The sequence below is a fragment of the Elephantulus edwardii genome, unplaced genomic scaffold (assembly GCF_000299155.1).
Source record: "Elephantulus edwardii isolate Elephantulus edwardi_28Jun2011 unplaced genomic scaffold, EleEdw1.0 scaffold00027, whole genome shotgun sequence".
Classification (NCBI taxonomy): domain Eukaryota; kingdom Metazoa; phylum Chordata; class Mammalia; order Macroscelidea; family Macroscelididae; genus Elephantulus; species Elephantulus edwardii.
The window spans coordinates 14,353,769-14,374,037 of NW_006399777.1; the positions used below are offsets into that span (position 1 = coordinate 14,353,769).

General features: G+C 38.6%; 1 protein-coding gene across 2 annotated transcripts in view; it reads left to right on the top strand.

Moving 5' to 3' along the window:
- Nucleotides 1–20,269, top strand: part of STAG1 (stromal antigen 1) — a 256,619-nt gene that overhangs the window by 218,249 nt on the left and 18,101 nt on the right. For both annotated transcript variants that reach the window (XM_006883361.1, XM_006883362.1), the window contains exons 22-24: nt 12,299–12,391; nt 15,130–15,304; nt 17,290–17,429. In XM_006883361.1, coding sequence (XP_006883423.1) covers nt 12,299–12,391; nt 15,130–15,304; nt 17,290–17,429 — 408 coding nt within the window. The remainder of the gene's footprint in view (nt 1–12,298; nt 12,392–15,129; nt 15,305–17,289; nt 17,430–20,269) is intronic.

A 20,269-nucleotide genomic window follows, 5' to 3' on the forward strand; every position in this document is an offset into this window, starting at 1 on the left:
AAGATGGGTTCAATAATGTATACTGCATTGAAACAGATGAGGGAGAGACCTGTTTAAAAGGGATATGTGATTAGGTATTTTTGTCATGACAGGAGTCTAGAGCAAAGGCTACATGGTGGAGTGGACCTGGGGGAGGGTTTGTAAAACAATGAAAGAATTTGTCTTTTACTTTTCCAAGAGGGTAGTGTACTGGGGGGATAAATTTTCAAAGATAAACCATTAAAGGAATCAAAAGTTTTTAATTTTTGAGCTTATAATTTTTCCATATGAAAGCCCTTAGAATAACTGATTAGATAAGGAAGAATCTTCGCCATAAATATTTTTCTCATTTGTATGTCTTGAGAATTCACACCTTTGAAGATTATTAGAGAACTACCTTTAAGCTGTGGATGTAATCAGTACAATCTGATTACTAAATACACCTTGAATAAGGAAACTACAATTTCACAATTAAGGAGAAATAATCTTAGGTGAGAAAACTAAATAAGGAGATTTTATGTATAGCATAAATACACAGAAAACTTAAGAATCGATGAGTAGTACAATTGGTTAATGCACTCAACTGCTAACCACGAGGTAGGAAGTTCAAGTTCACCTGGAGGACCATGAAAGAAGGCCTGCTGATCGTCATCCAAAATGTTAGCCATTGCAAACCCTCAGGTGTCCTGTTCCACTCTCACCCAGTAGAGTCCCCATGACCGTAAGGCTACTGGTTTGCTGAAACAGTACCTGTGGTTCTGAACATGTCTGGATAGGCAGGTAAGAGTCTTTAACAGTGTTTGTATCTGGGAAATGGAATTTAGAGGCAGGCTTCCCCTAACAAGTTAATTTCCTTTTCACTTTTTGTACCATTTGACACTGTCGAAAGTGTTAAATTAATTGTTGTTGATGATGTTTAACATATATATAGGGAGTTCTGGTCGCCTAATGGCAAGAAGCTGCGCTGTGATCCTGAAGGCACATGGTTCGAATCCACCGTATGCTTTGCTGGAGAAGGAGGGACAATCTCCTCCTTTGCCAGTAGGATCCACAGCAAGGGGGGGGAAAAAAAGAGATATCAAAAAAATCTCTTTAAAATTGAAAACAAGGAAGATAAAATCACCCCATTTTCCTACTCCACCTCAGGTTTTGGTTATCATGGATAATTTACAAGATGCTCGTTAAACTTGATCTGCATTTTGAATATTCTGATATATACTGTAGCAGCTTTGTTCTGTTGTTTACCAATGCAGTATTAGTACTCTGAGAGGATTTAGACAGTGTGTGGTGGCGTAGTCCATAGAGAGCTGTGCTGCTAACCAAATGGTGCCCAGTTCAAACCCACCAGCAGCTCCCTGAGAGATGGATGGGCAGATGGGCAGTCTCTTGCCAGCAAAAAAGCATGCTGGAGGGTCAGCTGTGAGTACACTCTGACTCAGGTAATGAGGAAGAAGATGATTTAGAAGCCATTTAGTCAAACCTGATCATTTTAGATGAATGGGAGGCCTGGTACCCCATTCCTGTTGTTACTATTAGTGCGTTGGTGTTCATTATTTTTAAAACTACTTGAACATATATATTCTAATAAATTAAACCTTGTGATAGATAAGAAACCTGAGCCTTAACAGAGATCGAGACTCACACCTAGAACTCTAGCATAAATCTTTTTCATTTCTCTCTGGTTACCAAGCTGTTAGGGTTCTTTAAAGTTTGTGTTTTGTTTTTTGGTTTTTGTTGGGGGTTTTTTGGTTGTTTTTTCTTTCTTTCTTTTTTTCATTTATTATTATATGTGTGTGTACACCATCAAATTGGATTTGACTGGTACAGGAGGAGATTATCCCTCTTTCTCCAGCAGAACATCTGGTGGATTCGAACTGCACTCCTCTGGTTTTGTGTTGTTTGTTTTTTGGTGTGGCCCCCCCCCCCCCATTTTTAAGTTATTATTTAATATAACTGGTACTTGAAGATTTTGTTGTCACTGCTTTTTATTTTTAAACCTCTTTTCCTAGGTTGCATTGTACACAAATTAATGATACCTGTTAACTCTGTTGGGTATCACACAGTTAAGTCAGGTTCCTTTCATCAGTATCCTGACGGGCATTTACATGAAAAATTACTGAGATCTTAAGCATTTACTTGTATTAGAGGATTATGGGGAAAGTACATGGAGAACTTTGTAATGACATAACAAAATTTCTCCATGTAACTTTTCCCCATCAAATTTGAATGTAATAACAGTATAGTTAATGTTTGTGATCATGTAGAAGCAACTTAAAGATAATGTCATTTTATATAATTGGATGTCTTTAGCTAACTAATGTTAGAAGGAATAAACCATTTCACTAGTAACCAGGTAACCAGCACCTGCTTTCCTCTATTTAATAACAATTATAGAATCTTTCTAAAGGAGGTCACATTTTTAGTAAATTATACTTCTTATAATTGAGGTATAAACATATAGTGTGGTTTTCAGAAATTCGTTACTCTTTCCAGCATTGTTACTCTTCCTCAGTGTTCCTTTCTGGGGTCATGTAACCCTTGTATGTCCCCTTGCTGTACAGAGGTAACTCGTGGTTGCTGTGAAGCCGAATACTGTTACCCATGGGGGACAGTGTTTGGTGGAGCCCCCCAAATAAAACAAGCTTGGAAGCAAGAGTGGCATCCACTTCCACAATAGCTTGCCTCTGGAAATCCTATGAACCTGGAGAAAGGACGAAAGTTATACAGGAAGTGTCCAGGACTTCATTCATAGGGTCGCTATGAGTCGCCTGCGACTCGACAACACTTAACAACAACAACAGTAACTCTTACTTTGTGCATAGGTAGTTCTTATGGCCTAGTGGTAAGAAGCTGCGCTGCAAACCCAAAGACTTGGTTTAAATTCACCAGCTGTCCCAAAGGACAAGGATAGGCAATCTCCTCCCAAGAGATTAACTGCTTCTGACAATCCTCTGAAGGGTCAACAATGAGTCGGGTTCTGACTTGATTGCACACAACAACACTTATATGCATGTTCATTGGAAAAATATAGAAAACCAAATAAAAATATGTATCTTCTGTGAATAACTCCTCTTAATTTTTGTTGTATTTTCCTTAGAGTACTTTTTCTGTATATATTTCCTTAATAGTACTTAGTTTATACTATATTGCTGCTGCATTTATATTTTCTTTTTGGTTAACATAATTATATATTTTTCATTAAGAAATGCTGATAATATTTTTAATATATGTGCACTAATCCATCTTTTAGCTGTATCATACTTTATTTCATTACCCTCCTCTTGGTTATTTACGTTATTAAAAATCTTTTGCTAATAAAATTAATGCTGAAGTGGGCATTCTATTTTGGTTTTGGTTTGGGGGTTTATATTTTTAAAATAGCTTTTTCTGTTTCTCATATTAATAGCAATGGAAATTACTGGGGCAGAATTTATACCTGTAAGTTCTTGATGCATATTACCAAATTGCTTTGTCTAAAATACTTTTCTTCTGTGTTGTCATGGACACTGTTATTCAGGAAATAATGGATAGTAGTTACATTTGAAGTTTAAGTTCACATTTATTATGACACCAACAGTGATCACTGTTTTATAAAATGAATTGAGTACAAAAATAGATGAGAAGCCTGACTGTATCAGGAAGAGCATTAGATCTATATTTGAAGTAGAAGTGCACTGGGTTTCACCAATGGGTATCTCCTCTGTTCCCCTGATTTCCAGAATTGAAGCTCTTGGCCAGTCTCACAGGTCATGCCCAGTATACTTTGCTCCGGTGCCCCCTAGTGCTGGTCCTGTAGAAGCAGCCTTCCGTTTCTCTTCTCTGTATCAGAAAACATCCTTCTTCCTTCAGCTCCTTCTGGACATATCCAAAGACATTTAAAGAGCCAGGTAAATAAGAGCTAGGGATAAAATAATGCCCCTGTTCCCTCCTTAGCCTGGGGATAGAATAGAATTGATTCTCAATTATTTTTACTTGTAGGCAGAGCTCTCTGGCTCTCTATAGTCCTCCATGTGTAGAACTCTGCCCTCCCCTGCATGTTCCCTAGACTACATTAGGGAGGGCCTGCTGCAGATCCCTCGCTCTGGATGCCGGCCCTCTTCCTAATCCTGACAGTCCATGTCACCATCTCCCACTTAACCCATGTAAAGTTCCTGAGATGTTTAGCTCCTAAGTTTCTCTATTACTCTCTAGACTGAAGAGTCTTTTCTGCTAGTTCAGAATTACTTACCCTTAAACATACTGGTGAAGAGGGTAGTGAAGACAGAGCTAGGTGTGAAGATGGCCCAGCCCTGTGAGGAGGCACGGCTAGACCTGCTATTCCCCAAACCTGCACTCCTCGACGTGTGCTGAGACAAGACTCGCATGTGTAAGCATCTGCACACTGCTTTCCATACTGGTCTCTTTCCTATCCCTTACTCATTCTCTCAGAACAGCTGTAAATAAGAAAGAATAGTTCAGTCGGTCCTCACCCAGAACTCCCAGAATAAAATCCACTTTCTCTACAGAGTGAACGGCTTTGAAGGGAAGGGAATGGGGCCAGTGGTGCAAAATAGTAGCTGTCCATCTAAGAACAAATTTTTACGTGTACCATTTTGGTTCTTTTCTTCCAGGATCTTTCTCTTTTACCTTTTATTTCTTAGGAATCCTATCCACACTGTCTAATTGATCTTAAACTGTTCCAGAATCCCTTTGGAACTCCTTCTACAAATTTCTAATTGGCTAATATAAGGAAAGTTAGGGGTGAAAGATCCATTTTTGTTTTGCTCTCAGAATGTTTTGTTGGGTATTTTTAAAATCTTGAATACAGAAGTAAAAGGCTTTTCATACTAAACTCTGCACTTCTGTAAAATTTTATCCAGCCCTAACATTCTAAAAAGCCCTGAATTCTAGCATTTCAGAAGAATGCCGTGCTATGTTTGCAGCCATGTTCCTGCAGCTCCTAGATAAGGAGCCTACATTCCGGTAGAGAATTCCTTCCCACTCCTTCAAGGATGAGACTTCACCAACTTCCCTAACCTGTTCACATCAATGCTGTTTCCACCTACATGGGTCTTTCAAGTGCCTAATTTACTAATACCCAAGCTCCTTAAGATAATGCCTAACTCAGTAATGAGCCAGTGTTTAACTGTCCTAAGTAACAATTATTAAAAATTTAAAATGTATTTTAATTAAGCATATCAAAGGCTTAAAGCAATATCAAAGACTACAACACACAAAATGATACATTTTTAATTTAAATGTTTTTCTCAGTGGCCATTCTACAATTGCTAGTTATTTGTTAAATGACTTCTTGCTGTGTGTTTTTGTTATCTTTGTAACCAGTATATTCATGTTACAACTTCCCAGCAGCGTGATTAGATACAGATACTTTTCCAGCATTTTTTGTGTAGTGCATAGCGTTTGACATTAAATCTGAATTGGCATTTTGATAGTTTCCTGGTACGCGTAGTTAGATAAGCATAAGCTTTCATTTTCTAATGTGTGACATTCAATGTTGAATAGAATTGTTGAGAAGATTAAATTGAGATAAGAGTTCAAGTAAACAATAACTATTGTTTTAACTGTCATGAAATAGTTCTAGTCTATGCTGCTTCTAGTTTCCTTTCAATAATTGATTTCAAGAATTGATATTGACTTAACCATTGCCTATATCTGTGGATGTAAGGAAGTTTGCTTAGTGGCTAGTGTAGGTTTGGGATATGTTTATGGTAGATTTTATCCTCCGTTTAGATTGGGATTATTTGGGAATTCACACTGGTTTCTCATTTTGGTCCTAACAGTCATTACTGTTTCCTCTGTCCCTGTGACTGCTTCTTCAGCTTCCTTCATCTTTGTATACTACAGGAAAGAGAAATCAGAAGATGTTTTGGAACTACAGTAGGCAGCGTAAGGGTTCCTGGATCAATAAGTGGATTAGCCTTTGAGGCATTGGCAGGAGTCAGCAGGTGGGGATTCATATCGCCAAGAACAGCAGCAACACTGAAAACTAGGTATTACATTTGAGGTTTAAATATCCAATAGTTATTTTACTGTATATTTGCAAAAATCACACCCTCCCCCCCCAAAAAAAAAGTATAATTAGTCATCTAAGAAAGTAGTCTCAGACATAGAGTATTTTACGCTACACACTGGTGTGAGTTTTTGTCTCCACTTCACTGGAGTGTGTTAGTTTCCAACTGCTTTATCAGATGTAGTATGGATAGTAGTTCAGCCAAAAATTATACCCTGTATAGTCTTAACAAACTGAAACTCATTGTCCAAACCTAGTCCAGTGTCTGTTTTTTTATAAATGAAGTTTTATTGGAACACAGCCATGCTCATTTTTTTAATCTATTGTCCAGGGTTATTTTGGCAGAGTTAGGATACTCTGATCATATGGCAAGAAATGCCAAAGATAATAATGTTTAACCCTTTTTAGAAAAAGTTTGTCAACCACTGTCCTATATGGAAAGCCCTTAGCCTGGTTTAACAGAACTTTGTCAATCAGAAAACTCTCAGCCTATTTAAAGTAATGGAAATACCATTTGTATCCCTTTTTATCATGAATATTGATCACTAAGTTCTTAACTCTGTTTCATATTCTGAGACCTTTTATCTGACCTTGCTCTTTGTTTTACCACTTTATTTTGTTTTATATCGGCCAGGGCTTTAAGTTGGCTTATGGCCAACAAAGGGATACTGGAACAGACTCGGATGTTTTAAGTGTAGGTAAACTAGAATGTTAACCAGAAGAATAAAAATTAAAAATCAAAAGCCTGCTAGAAACATCATCACCCCCCTGAGAGAGCAAGAATGTGTGCATACTACGTATCAACCAAATGTCTTCACCAGCCGAGTGCACATTGTGCCGACTGACTCAGAAATGGCAGTTCATCTGTGCCACTCGGAATGTGTGTTGCTTTCCAGAACTCAGGCAAGGGTTCATACTCCCCTGCCAAGCCTCCCATGCCAGGGTTTCAACCCATCATTTTCCCTTTTCTGATTAATGTTCCAGTTTGCCCACATTTTAGATAATTGGACTCTTTTCTGGTTTTACTTCAGGAGCCATAGCTGAAGCACTTCAAACGACTTTAAAATCCTGATTTCTGCCCACTTACACAAGTTTTCTATATTTACTATTAGTCTTTAGATAGCTTCTGTTTCTATCAGTGATTATATTAAAGGTTTTTAATAACTTGTGAACCAAAATGATAAACAAATTTGGTCTTCCTTTAAGTGTTTAATAGGTAATACCAAATGAAAATGAACTACCATTTAAAATTTGTGTATGTGTGTTTTTGGTATAGGAATTAGACTCTTCTTTCCTCACCAGCCAAAATATTAGTTGGCTTTTAAGAGAGGATTTACAGTTAAGATCCAAATTTAGGATAGGAGAGTAGCTTTGAGAAATTGTGTGATTAATTGTGTAACACTGTCTTTTTCATTAAAAAGACTTCTTCTCTAATCTTTGCACATTCCCATGGTCCTGACAACCCTCCATCAGGTTACTGAAACTGTAAGTTATTACTTAACAAGAAGAGACTGTACACCATTCTCCCATTGAGCCACTTACAGAGTCGACACTGTTAGCCGCCTAGTCGGCTTCTGAGTAGCCACCACAGCTCCCTAACCCTGGGCTCAGATCACTGGGAAACTAAAAGCCTTTTCAACCCTTCATATTTAGGCATTTGTAAGCTCCCGTAGTCTGACTCTTGGTTTCACTTGAAGCCGAAAACCTAGTGAAGCAACTTTTTAAATGACTACAGTAGAATATACTCAAGAGACAGACTTAAATCTCAGTATGCTCCTACTTATGACCTTTGGGAATTCCTTTCCTCAGCTAATCCAGAAAAAGGTACTCTAGATCAAGATGCTTCAGAAAATAATAAAATACTTGTTTGATTGAGGAGGGGACAGTGTTGATTCTTTGAAGGAAAGCAACAGAATCATAAGCATATGGGTTATATCAACAGAGAGAAGTGTTGTTTCCTTTTATCTTCTGTTCACTATTTTGCCTTCAGTTCCAGCCGTAGGTGCCAGGTCTTCTGACCAGAACTGGGCAGTGTTTCTGTTTTACATGCAGTTAGTGTAAGTTAGAACCAACTAGTGGCCTCTAACAGTTAGCCAGAAAGTACATCTATTTGGGTAAAAGTCATCTCTGTTTAAAGTCTTAGAGATACCCTAAACATTCTAGTTTCCTAAAATTGCAACCTGTATAATCAGCAGTAGGAGTTCTGGTGGCCTCATGGACTGTTGTTTTTCCAATTCCATTGTCTTTAAAGCCCAGCCCTTGGCTGCATTTTGGAGACTGGGTGACTACAGCTGGACTCTCTAAGTTGGGCGCTCTTGTTTTGGTTGAGGGTCGTGTGGAATGTTTGGTTGTTTTTTATTTAAGCCTCTTGTTTAGTCAAGAAAACCTTGTGAAGGGGCCGTTGTATTTAACTAATTGGGGCCCTCGGGCCTGTGGACCTTAGGCCTCGTGTTTTTATAATTTAGAGGAACATTCTTCTAAATGGTACAGCGCTCTTCTGTTAATTTGTTGTACTGAGGTAATCTGGGTTTGCTGTGATGTTGCACCTTGTGCCATTGCGGGGGTGGGAGGGGGTTGTCAAGTGCCATAATGGCTGCCCATGGTGGATAGTGTTTGGTGGAGCTCCCAGTTTAAGACAGGCTTGGAAGCAGGAGTGGAATTCACTTTCTAAACCACATGCCACTGGAAACTTTATGAACTTGAAGAAACAACGATAGTTATAGAAAGGCTTCAGGCTTTTTGTTCATAGCGTCACTATGAGTCATGCTCGACTTGATGGCAAACAACAGCAACAACAACAATTTAATAAATAGATAAATTTGAGTAATATGCATTTCAAATGTCTTCCTCTTTGCTGCCCTTCAAGTTGATGTATTTATCACACAGTCTCTGATGCCCTAGCGGTAAGGATTTGCACAGCCGAACCAAAGACACAGGAAGAAGATGGGCAGTCTCCACATGTACAGTTTGCAGCCACTGAATGGTCAGTGATGAGCTAGTATGGTGTCATGAAGGGGCTCTCTTGGCACAGTGGTAAAGTGCCCGTCTGCCAACAAGAAGAGCAGCGGTTCACCCACCAGCAGCTCCATAGGGGTTAATGTGGCAGTGTGCTTGCCTAAAGTGTGCAGCCCAGGAAACCCTCTGCTCTGTAGAGCCATACATCAGAATCAGTGCAGTGACAATGGGCTTGGGAAGTTGGTTAATAGTGTAATGGTTATGATTAGACTCTGGAGAAGCCACACTGCTTTAGTTTGAAACTTTTTCCTCTGTCTTTGGGTGTATCTGCTTAAATTGAACTAGTTGTGTTACTATGTAATAACTTTAGATTATTTTGTTTTTCTATCAAGAAGTCAAAAACGTTAATCCCAAAATCATTCTCTTGCAGCGTCTTAACTTTTTTAAAATCAAACTGTTTGGAAAGAGTTGGCTCCTTATGTTAATTTCAATCTACTAAAATCTAGCGTCAGCTGAAAGTACTCTTCAAAGACAGCAAGAGCTTCCTCACTACTTCATCCTAGGACACTTTCTAATCCTTGTTGTCAGTGTCTGTGGTATTTGTCATGAATTATTCCCATACTTTTTTATTACTACCATTCATATGTCTTTTATTCTTTTTTTTTTCAAACATCCCTTTTTTAAGTATAAAAAAATGTTAAAGTAGATAACATTCTTGCCTAAAGACATATTGCATAACTCTGACATATATTTTCAGAGTTGGGAAGAAAAGAAGGCTTATGAAACTTCTGTTAGACCATCATCTTACAGCCAACTGCATATGCTGACTGTCAGCCAGAATCATCATCTTTACAGTCTTCAAGTTTAGGACAGAGCTAAAATGTTTATGTGGAATTTAATGAAAAATTAGATGCTAACCATAGAATGCTTGTTTATAACCATATTGAATATTTTTAAAAGTTAAATAACAATTTTCAAATTGCATGTAGTTTTCTATAATCAAGAAAATTCTTAGTTTTAAATAAAGCAAAGCCAAAAAAAACCACACTACCATCTGTTCTTAAATATCTTTTTTTTCTTCCCTATGAGATGAAATATTCTCCTGGTTTTAAAGTTCTAGTTCTCTGTCTGCTTCTTATAGACTTCCTCATGTGCTCTTCTTTCTCCATCTCTCTTTTAAATGTTGGTGTTCCCTGTTATAAGATGCTGTTAAAAGCCTTTAATGCATATTCTCCTAGCACCTTCTCATCCATTTCAATCACTTTTATTGCCTTCTACGTGCTGAGGGATCCTTAATCTCTTCTTGCCTATAATCTTTCCCTTGGACTTTGCACACAGACATCCAACTGCCTACAGTACATCTCTACTAGAGGTTTTTGTTTTAGAGAACTCAATCAGTCATCCTTTCTAAAGGGGAACTATTTCTAGTTTTGTTTGTTCTTCTCCTTTCTGTCTCAGTGATTTATATTGCAATCTAAGTAGGTGACTACCTAGAAATTTGGGAATAATCACCAACAGCCATTGTTCTTATTCCTAAATTCTGTCAATTCTGTTGGTTTTCTTTATATCTATTCAAATCTTTACTGCCACCATTTTCCCATTTAGGCTCTCAATTTTGGATTACTCGTATGACCTTTCTTAATACATATTAATGATTAATAACATGAACTTGGAGATCAGACAGACCAAAATGGAGGTGCTGGCACTATCACTTACAATACATAAGTGAATCGTGGCTTTCTTATCTGTAAAATGAGACTGTTGTCACTTACTTTGTAGAGTTAGTGGGATGTTAAATATAATGCAGTTAGAGTAGATTGTTTCTACCGTTCGCCATCCTTCTCAATGTTTAGAGCATGGGTCTTTTATACAATTTTAGCAAATCTATGTAAAAGATCTTCTTGAGTGGTTTCTCATTGCTATCAGGATTATTTCCAAATGATTTAATATAGTACTTTAAAAGGTTTTCCATAAAACAGATGCTATTTTCTCTTCATATTTCTGTCTTCATGTTCCTACTTTGTGACCCAGCACCTGTAAATTGTTAATAATCCCTCACAAGCACCTCTAAGCTTTGGAACGTATTCTGTTCTTTCTGGAACACCTTTGCCTATAGCTAGATAATTAGTGTTTGTCCTTCAGGACTTAGCCTATCTTCTTCAGAAATTATCCCTTAATTACTTTGGTGTCTCAATTTGGATTTTCCAAAAGCTTTATTATCATCACTTATTATATTTTGCAGTTGTCATTTCTCTCACTGTATTATAAATGTTTGAAATTAAAGAACAACAAAAAATGTTTAACTTTAGTTACTGGATATGTTTAAAGGTTATTAAGACCGTGTCTTTTTCAGACTACAGAGAAGTTCATTCTACTAATAGCTACAATAGTATTAGCAAAAAGAAAAGAATATAATACTTCTTTGTAGGAAGATTAAAAAGAAATGTATAGTTTGGCTTCAAGAAAATTTTCATTAGAATACATTTTAAAGGTGATTTCTACCTTAAATTTTTTATTAAAAAATTATGTTCATTATTCTTCAGTGTTGTTTGAGTATCTGCACGTGTCTTATTTCTTGGACAGTGAGAAAACCACAAGCTCTAATATGACATAATCCTGGCTTCAGATTTTTGCTAATAATTATTACTTCACAGAATCCTTATCAAGATTAAATTTTCTAATAATGTAAACCCTCAGAATTATTATAGGTGCTTAATAAACTCACATTTCCCTTTGTATTTTAAAAATGTTATTCTGTATGGAACATCTGATCATCTAATTAAAACCTACTCATTTAACCAATCTGAAGTAAAAGCCTGTCCTTTGAAGGCCCTGCCAACCAGCTCTCTCTGCTGCATTTAGAGTTAATGCAAAATATTTGAGGACTTAATTACTCTGTAGCTCAGTACTTAACTGAGAGTGTGAACACTTTCTTAAAATCTTCACTGAGTAGAGGATGGGAGAAGTAGAGTACATTTCATTGATTCCCCCCTTTTTCATTGTGTACAATACAACCCTGTTTTACTATGAGCTAGTGTGTGTGTTAGAGGAGTGAAGAAGGAATATCATCAGCCTAGATAAACCATTTTCTAAAGAAAATCTGTTGAAGGGCTGTTATACTGAGCATTCCATAGCTACACATAACTAATGTCGTCTTGGATTATCCATTTTGCTGAACTATATGTTGGATAACTGGGAAATTCCTGTATAAACTGGCTCCTGGCATTGAGTTTGGTTTTGTTGATTATGTTGAAAATAAACCAGTTCAGCTATTTCTCATGTATTTTTTTTTCCCTTCTAGATCAGTGTTCTAGCATACTGTAATTCATACCTGTGTATTTAAATGTCTTTCAGGAGGATTTGTTGGTATTGAGGAAAACCGTGAAATCCTTTTTGGCTGTTTGCCAACAGTGCCTATCTAATGTTAATACTCCCGTGAAGGAACAGGTAAGAAATTAGCAGTGGGCGGCTCTCAGGACAGTTAAAATGCTTTGAAGAACAGTTAGAGATTGTTGGACTTCCTAGCATCCAGGGTCCTCCCTTATTTCCACAGTATGTGGGACAAGGAGATGCCCAGATGTCTGAAAGTTTCAAAACAAACTAACAAACTGCTTCACATATATGCTCTGATGATGACTTGCATGGCCAGGTTCAGGTTCAGTATTTTTTATTTTCAGAATTTTCTCCTTCGGTGACCTGGTTGCTTCTCATCTTCACCATCAGCACCTCCCCAAACTAGGAAGTACGTTGTAACACATGCACGTGCACACATCAGCCTGTGTGTCCACACTTTCTCTAGCTCTCACCCCCACAGCTGCCACATGACTATCCTAGGGTCTAGACGTATATGTACTAGAGATGCTGCTTGACTCAGGGAAAGACCTGGGTGAGGTCTGGCAGCAGGATCAAGTCTTTAAGGGCAAAGAATGTCCAGCTGCATTTCCATAGACTGTGGAGAGGCAGGCAGGCACATCCTGTTGGTCTAACAGACTTCTTACTCCTTGGAGAGACAGGGCAGCCAGAGGGACCAGAGACAGCACTTGTAAAAAGAGTGAGAATGGCATGGGGATGGCCAGGTCTGATCTCTGCTGACTCCACAAGAGGGAACTGTCCCCATCAAGAACATTCCCAACACAAAACCAATTCCCATGAGGTCAGACATGCCCCTCCACCTACACTTTCTCATCTCCTTCTACTAATTATAAAAAGAATCAGTTGCAATAGCTACACAGACCTCACAGAATCCTGTCGGAATTCTAGGGTTTATTAGAGAAGTAACAGGTTACAACGGAGGTTGCCAGCAGGATACAGTTTCTGTCAGGTCTCTAGTTCTCTGCTACAGCGGTGACTGCTTTCCTGCAGGTCTCATACGAGTGGCACAGGAATCTATGGGCCCAAAGGCTGAGTGCTGCTTTCTTGCTAGTATTGAGATTGCCGCATTTCTGCCACTGAACGTGCTCATTTTAAACTTGGTGGAAAGGCAAAACTAACCGGTCTCCTCATGGATAAACTGACGCATCCTGTTTGCATGTTCCCATCTAGTCATGTAGCCACATCAAGGGCAGTGGCCTGGAAAAGCCACGCTGAACGACAGGTCAGCTGCACTGCAGTACTGTTTCCCAGAAGTGATGTTGTAAACTATTTCTTCACTTGTAATACAGTGTTCTACTAGGGAGTGCTTTTATGTCGAGCACCGTTTTCATACATGTTCTTATGTTGGACAAAAAGCATCTTTTCAGTATAGTGAAGGGCATTGTAACACTAATCCTTCACTAGCTATTGTTACTTACAAACCATCTTAGACACCTTCTTATTAGCACCATCTAACTTAGAATACGGGAGCTATGGAAGCGTAGTCCATACAGAGTTGCTCTGCTCACCCAAAGGCCAAGCCTATCTGACATTCAAACCCATAGTGATGCCTCAAGACGAAGGTGGGCACAGTCCTGTGCAATTTACAACCTCAGAAACCCAATTACCAGTCAACTATGGCTCTTTGACATTGAGTACTCTCACTCACTAAAGTTACAGCTTGCTCAACTCCACAGTCAACACTCTTAGTTAGCACCAGCAGTCAGGAAATCAGAAGACCAATTGCATTGAGAAAATCTGCTGTTGGGGATCTCTCCAGAGCTCTGAAAAACAGTGTCGTCTAAAGACTAAGATGCACCTAATCCAGCCATGATCTTCGCAGTTACTTGCTATGTATCAGAGAGCTGGATGGGAACGAAGGATGGCAGAAGAAGAATTGATGCCTTCAAGTTGTGCTGGAGAAGAATCTTCAACCATGGATTGCCAAGAAAACAAATAGGTCTATTTTGGAGAGGTTGAAACCAAGTTCCTCCTTGAAGGCTAGAATTTTGAAGCTCTGTCTCGGATCCTTGGAGAAGGACATCATGCTTGGAAGGGTGGATGGCTGGCACAGGAGAAGGCCCTGGATGAGGTGGATTGATAGAGTAATTGGGACAATTAGGGGTTAGTGAGACTGCCTCAAGACAGGGCAGGCTTCAGAACTGCTGTACGTAGGGTCACTGTAGGGTTGCAGGAAACTCGATGGCACATAACAACAGCTCACTAAAAATGGAACAGAAGTGATCTCCCTTTCACCTCTTTCTGTACACATTTGGAGCTCCATATTTATGTCTGTGCCTGCAGTTTGTGGCCATTTAAACCATAAGTTCAGTGGTTCAGTGATAACTAAAGCTAGTAATGTATTAGTGAGGACTATTTCTCTAGAAGCTCTTTTTGTACCCTTTTTTTCAAGGGACACTTCTTTTCCCAACAGTTGCATGTGTTTTATGATTACACAGTCACTGCTGCTGGACGTGCAGAGTCACGCCACACACCCAGTGCAGTGGAGGCAGCTCTGACCCTTGCGACCCTCCGTTGGGTTTCTGAGGCTGTAAATCAGTCTCCCACAGTGCAGCAGGTGGATTGGAAGTGCTGGCCTTTCTTTTAGCATTACAACACACAATTCACTAGACTGTCAGGGTTCCAGTCAGAGTTATCTTTTCCTCTAGGCATAAATTTTCAGAAGGGCTGAGCAAATTGTAACAAAATGTACATGCTTGAAACTCCTATATGGTACTGCTTTTGAACTGTTTGAGTGTGTCTTACTTAACATTAACTTGTACTGTGGCTGTATTCATCCAGTACTTTATTGATGAATTCTCTTTGTATTCCAGGCATTCATGTTGCTCTGTGACCTTCTGATGATTTTCAGCCACCAGTTAATGACAGGTGGCAGAGAGGGCCTTCAGCCTTTGGTTTTTAATCCAGATACCGGACTCCAATCCGAGCTACTCAGTTTTGTGATGGATCATGTTTTCATTGACCAAGACGAGGAGAACCAGAGCATGGGTATTGTACCTATCATTTTGTCAATATTAATCTTGTTTTATCTTTGCTTTCCCAAAGATATGTGTATGTCTCTGTCTAAATAGAAGTTTAACAGTAATGCATTTATGCAGTTCACAAACAACAAGAGGGAACAAAAAGAATATACACAATTAAGTCCTGTCCCTCCATTGACCTTATACCTTCGAGATCTTTCCATATACACATAGACGGCTTCCTCACTCTTTTTCAAAAAAGCTACATAACATAGTGTGGTTGTTGTTGTGTACCCTTGAGTCAGAATTGGCCCATAGCTGACCCGCTAGGGGCTTTTCAGAAGTAGTAAATCACACAGGTGGGGATTTCCCATCTTTGTCCTGCAGAGCAGCTGGTGGATTTGAACCACATATCTTTGTGTTTGCAATGCAGTTCCTTACCACTAAGCCACAAGAACCCCATTGTGTGGATACAATATCATTTAGATAAGCCTACCCAATCTTGGTACTTGGCTTTTTTCCAATCTTGTGTTTTACGGAACTTTGCTATAATGATTATCCCTGTCCACTAGTCATTTCCCACATTTGCAAATGTATATGCAGCAGAGTTGCCTGTTGACAATTGCACTGAGTCCAGGTTTATCATTTTCCAAAGGAAAGAATCCTTGTTCCTTTCTGTTCCCTAAGTGATTATCAAATCTGTTACTTCAGTAAATACACATAAATGTAAGATACTAAATGATGAAAGACTATTAATATATATTGCCGGTCAAATTTTGGTGAACCTGAAGAATGATAAGTTGGCAAAGTTAGACTGATTTGTTAACAGCTAGTAGCCTAGTGGTAAGAAGCTGTGTTGCAATCCCAAAGGCACACTGTTTGAATCCACCTACTGGGTGCTGGAGAAGATGGGCAGTTTACTACCTCTGAAAACCCACTGGAGGGTCAGCTGTGGGTCGGTTCCGACACGATGGTGCTTAACACATAATGAGTTCGAAATTGGGAGCTCTGCTGGCTTTGTAGGAATGAGTTGCGCTGCCAGCCTAAAGGCAAGTGATTTAAAGCCCCCACTGCTCTGCAAGGAAAAGAAGGTCAGTCTCCTCCCATGTGATTACTGCCTCTGAAAACACACTAGAGGGTCAGCTGTGAATTCTCCTCGATGGTACATAACAATTATAAATAAGTACTTTTGAAACTTGGATATTTGTGAAATAGATTCTAAATCTGAATCAAAGTTTAGAGTTCATGTTAATCTCAGGAAATAAAATTTACCAGCTACATACCTTAAAACTTCACAAGGTATTGATGTTTCACAACAAAAAGAATTGGTTAAATGAGAGAAGATAAATGTAAATTCTTAAACAAGTGAAGAGGAGAAGAGAGGAAGCTTTTTGCAAGTGAGTCCAGTCTAGTTTTAATTAGTCTTTAATAAATATCTGAAAGAAAACATTTTCCTTGTGTTTTAAAATTTCTGTGCTTTCTTCCCAATGGGTTTAAGTACATAAAAGATGTTGAAATAAGAGCATTTTGAAAGTAAGCAGACAGCATCAACAAAGTGGTGGTGGTGGTGGTGGGTACCATAGAATTGAAACCGACCTATAGCTGGCTCTTTAACAGGTTTTCAGAGGCAGTTAATTGCATGGGTGGAGATTGCCCATCCTTCTCCTGTGGAGCAGCTAGTGGCTTTGAACCTTGTGCCTTTGGGATTGCAGCACAGCTTCTTGCCACTAGGCACCAGAGCTCCCTCAGTAGGACATAAAATAGCAGGAGGGAAAAAACTTTTCTCTTTTTGGTTTGCTTCTCTTGCTAATCTTTGCTATGATACTGTCCCATAAAATGGGAACTTTATTCCCTTCTAAGTGTTTACTAAACCAAAATTTGCAAATAATTATTCTGTATAATTTTTCCATCTAAAATTTAATTTTATCTCTTAGTAAAGTTATATTATTAGGCTTGTTTTAATTACTCTATTGGACAACAGGCTAAAATTTATCATTTCCTTTCTATGGCTAGAGGGTGATGAAGAAGATGAAGCTAATAAAATTGAGGCCTTACATAAGAGAAGGAATCTCCTTGCTGCCTTCAGCAAGCTTATCATCTATGATATTGTTGACATGCATGCAGCTGCCGACATCTTCAAACACTACATGAAGGTATGATTTCATATTTTCATTTTTCCTTCTAAGTATGCCTACTCTGTGTACCAATGCCCTCCTCAGTCACTGAAACTACAAAGATTTGTTTTTTAAAGTCCCACCACTAACATGATCTAAAGCTGGAAGTCAAGTAAATAAATATACAACATAAGAGAAATCTATTTAGGATTTTCTAGAAATACATAAAACGGATATAGCAATCTTAGAAAATGTGAGAGTCCACAAATGTTTCTCAGAAGTGACTTTTGAACTTAGTCTGAGAGGAGAAGTACAAATTAGACAAAAACAGAAAGAAGTAGTAGAAAGATTTTAGACCAGTTGGACATACTGTACAGACACAGTGGAATCAGAATAAATATTTGAGGGAAATGCAAGTAATACAGCAACATAGATTACTGATGAGGACAGAGCCAGATATACAGGTGATAGATAAAATCTTATATAACACTGTTATAAAAAGTGAAGAGATTGTTCTGAAGAAGGTAAAATGTATAAAGGATTTAACATTTCAGCCATTCCTCATATTTTAATCAATAACCTTCCTGGCTATTCTCTTTTCTGTAAAATCTCTGATGATCCTATCTTCCGAAAACAACTCCCAGAACTATTCGTGGTGTCATCTGATGGGTACAGGTGGGAGGAGAACACTTCACATTTATTGCTTGCTTGTGTTTTTTTTTTTTTTTAAAAATACAGAAAACTTTACAAATTAGTATACCATCCTTGCACAGGGGCTGTGCTAATCTTGTCTGTATTGTTCCAATTTTAGTATATTTGCTGCCGAAGTTATAGACAAAGTGTTCATTTTGCCCTCATTTTGATCATGTGTGCCATTGACCCACAGATTTCCTCTTCCATGTTTGCATGTGGTCCAGTCCCAGTTACCATATGGTGGTAACCAGTTCATTGCAATTTGGAGAACAGCTGCATTGTAGTTGGCACACTGATCTGGAAATCAAAGGTTTAGAGATAAGATTGACTTAAGTACTATGGAATTGATAGATTTTAATAGAGAAGCTGAAACAAAACATCATAGAAACTCGAACTCATTGCCCTTAACTGGCAGACAACTCCGTGGGTCCTCCAGCAGTTTTTCCAAAGCCGTAAATAGCACCAGAGGAGTTTGCCCGTCTTTCTCCCTTGGAGCTACATGCTAATAATAATGAATGCTTAGAAAGATCAATTAACTTTCTTAACATCATAAAACTGAGGTTTGATTAATTTGGGTCCGTCAAACTTCAAGACTTGGCTCTTGGACCAGCAAGCCTCTCTTGATTAGCATAGTGATAGATGTACAGAATACGGAGCTAGCAGAGAACACAGTGACTGAAGGAGAGGAATCCGAGACGACTTTCAAAAGGCAGTAATGAGCAATTTGAAGGGATCGGTAGAGGAATGAGCTTTGAGCATAGGAGGGGAAGAAAGGCTCCTTGTCATGAGAACAAAAATCTGCCTGCCTGTGGAACCTCATTCTTTCCCGCTCTGTATGGTTGTATGTACCTTTGGAACATTTGAAAACAAAAATGTGAAGACCTGCTAGTGAGCTTCTGCTTGGTCTTGATGAAAGTGTTCATATGCACTTCATTTAATAACGTATTCCATAATGTTGCTTGGCGTCCGTGTCAGTCTCCCTGACGGATTGTTTAGAGCGGTTCTTCAGTCATTGTTCCGGATTACGTATCACTGGGCTCACTCAATTCAAAGGTGGTGGTGGTGGTTGTTGTTAAGTGCTGTCAAGTGGTAGATGACTCATAGTGACCCTATGAACGAAAGACTTGAACACTTGTATAACTTTGTTTCTCCACGTACATAGAGTTTCCAGAAGCAAGCCATTTCGGAAGTGGATGCCACTCTAGCTTCCAAGCTTGTTTTAATCGGGAGCTCCATCAAACACTGTCCACCATGGATAACCATTATTGCATTTGACACATCAGTATCCCAGTGTTTAGCAACCACGAGTTACCTCTGTACAGCAAATGGACATACCAGTGCTATACCACTATGAAGAATGTTTGACCAAAAAAAATAATTAAAACCAGGCTGGAAGGCCACAGATTAAAATCACCCACCTTTGGCTTGGTCGTATAACTTTCTATCCTCTAGGCCAACAGAGCTCTCTCTGTGTTCAAATAAGAATATTTTTTTTTCCAAATAAGAACATTTAAGAAGTCAATCTGAGTCAGGTCAAGCATTGTTTTTTGGGTGTTTCCGCTTTTGTTTCATTTTCTGTAGGCCCTTCTTCCTCTTAGGAAAGCAAGAACAATGTTTATCCTTCCCTAATCATCTAGCACCTTTCCTGGTTTGTTTATGCTTTTCCTTGTTTTATTTTCACATTTCTTAAAGCAGTATTTTCACAATCTCTGAGTCTTCCCATCACATGATTTATGTGGATTAGGAAACTAATTCATTTGGAATAAGATGGTGCTGATTTCTCTCTTTCAGTAAGTTTGGATTTCAGGTCCATTTTGAGGAAGATTTATTCTGCCCTTTTTTTGTGGGGTTCTTCCCCTTAGCAGGAAACAGACAAGTGTGGAATGTGTTCAATTCTGGTTTTATCTTTTTGATCCCTTAACAATACAGCATCTGATCCAAGAAGTGAAACTTGTTCAGAACTTTTGTTACCTTCCAGTATTTCACTGCTCATTACAGGTCTAACCTGTTGGTGATTACTCCGGTGTCTTTCTGGAACGCTGTTGTTCTTTGTAATATATATCCTTGGCTGTATGGGCACACACTCCTAATTTTTGCCTCATGATCATCTAAGTCTGAACTTTACAGAGTTCTATTTGCTCAGCAATGTTAGGGTGTTTTTTTTTTGTTTGTTTGTTTGTTTTTTT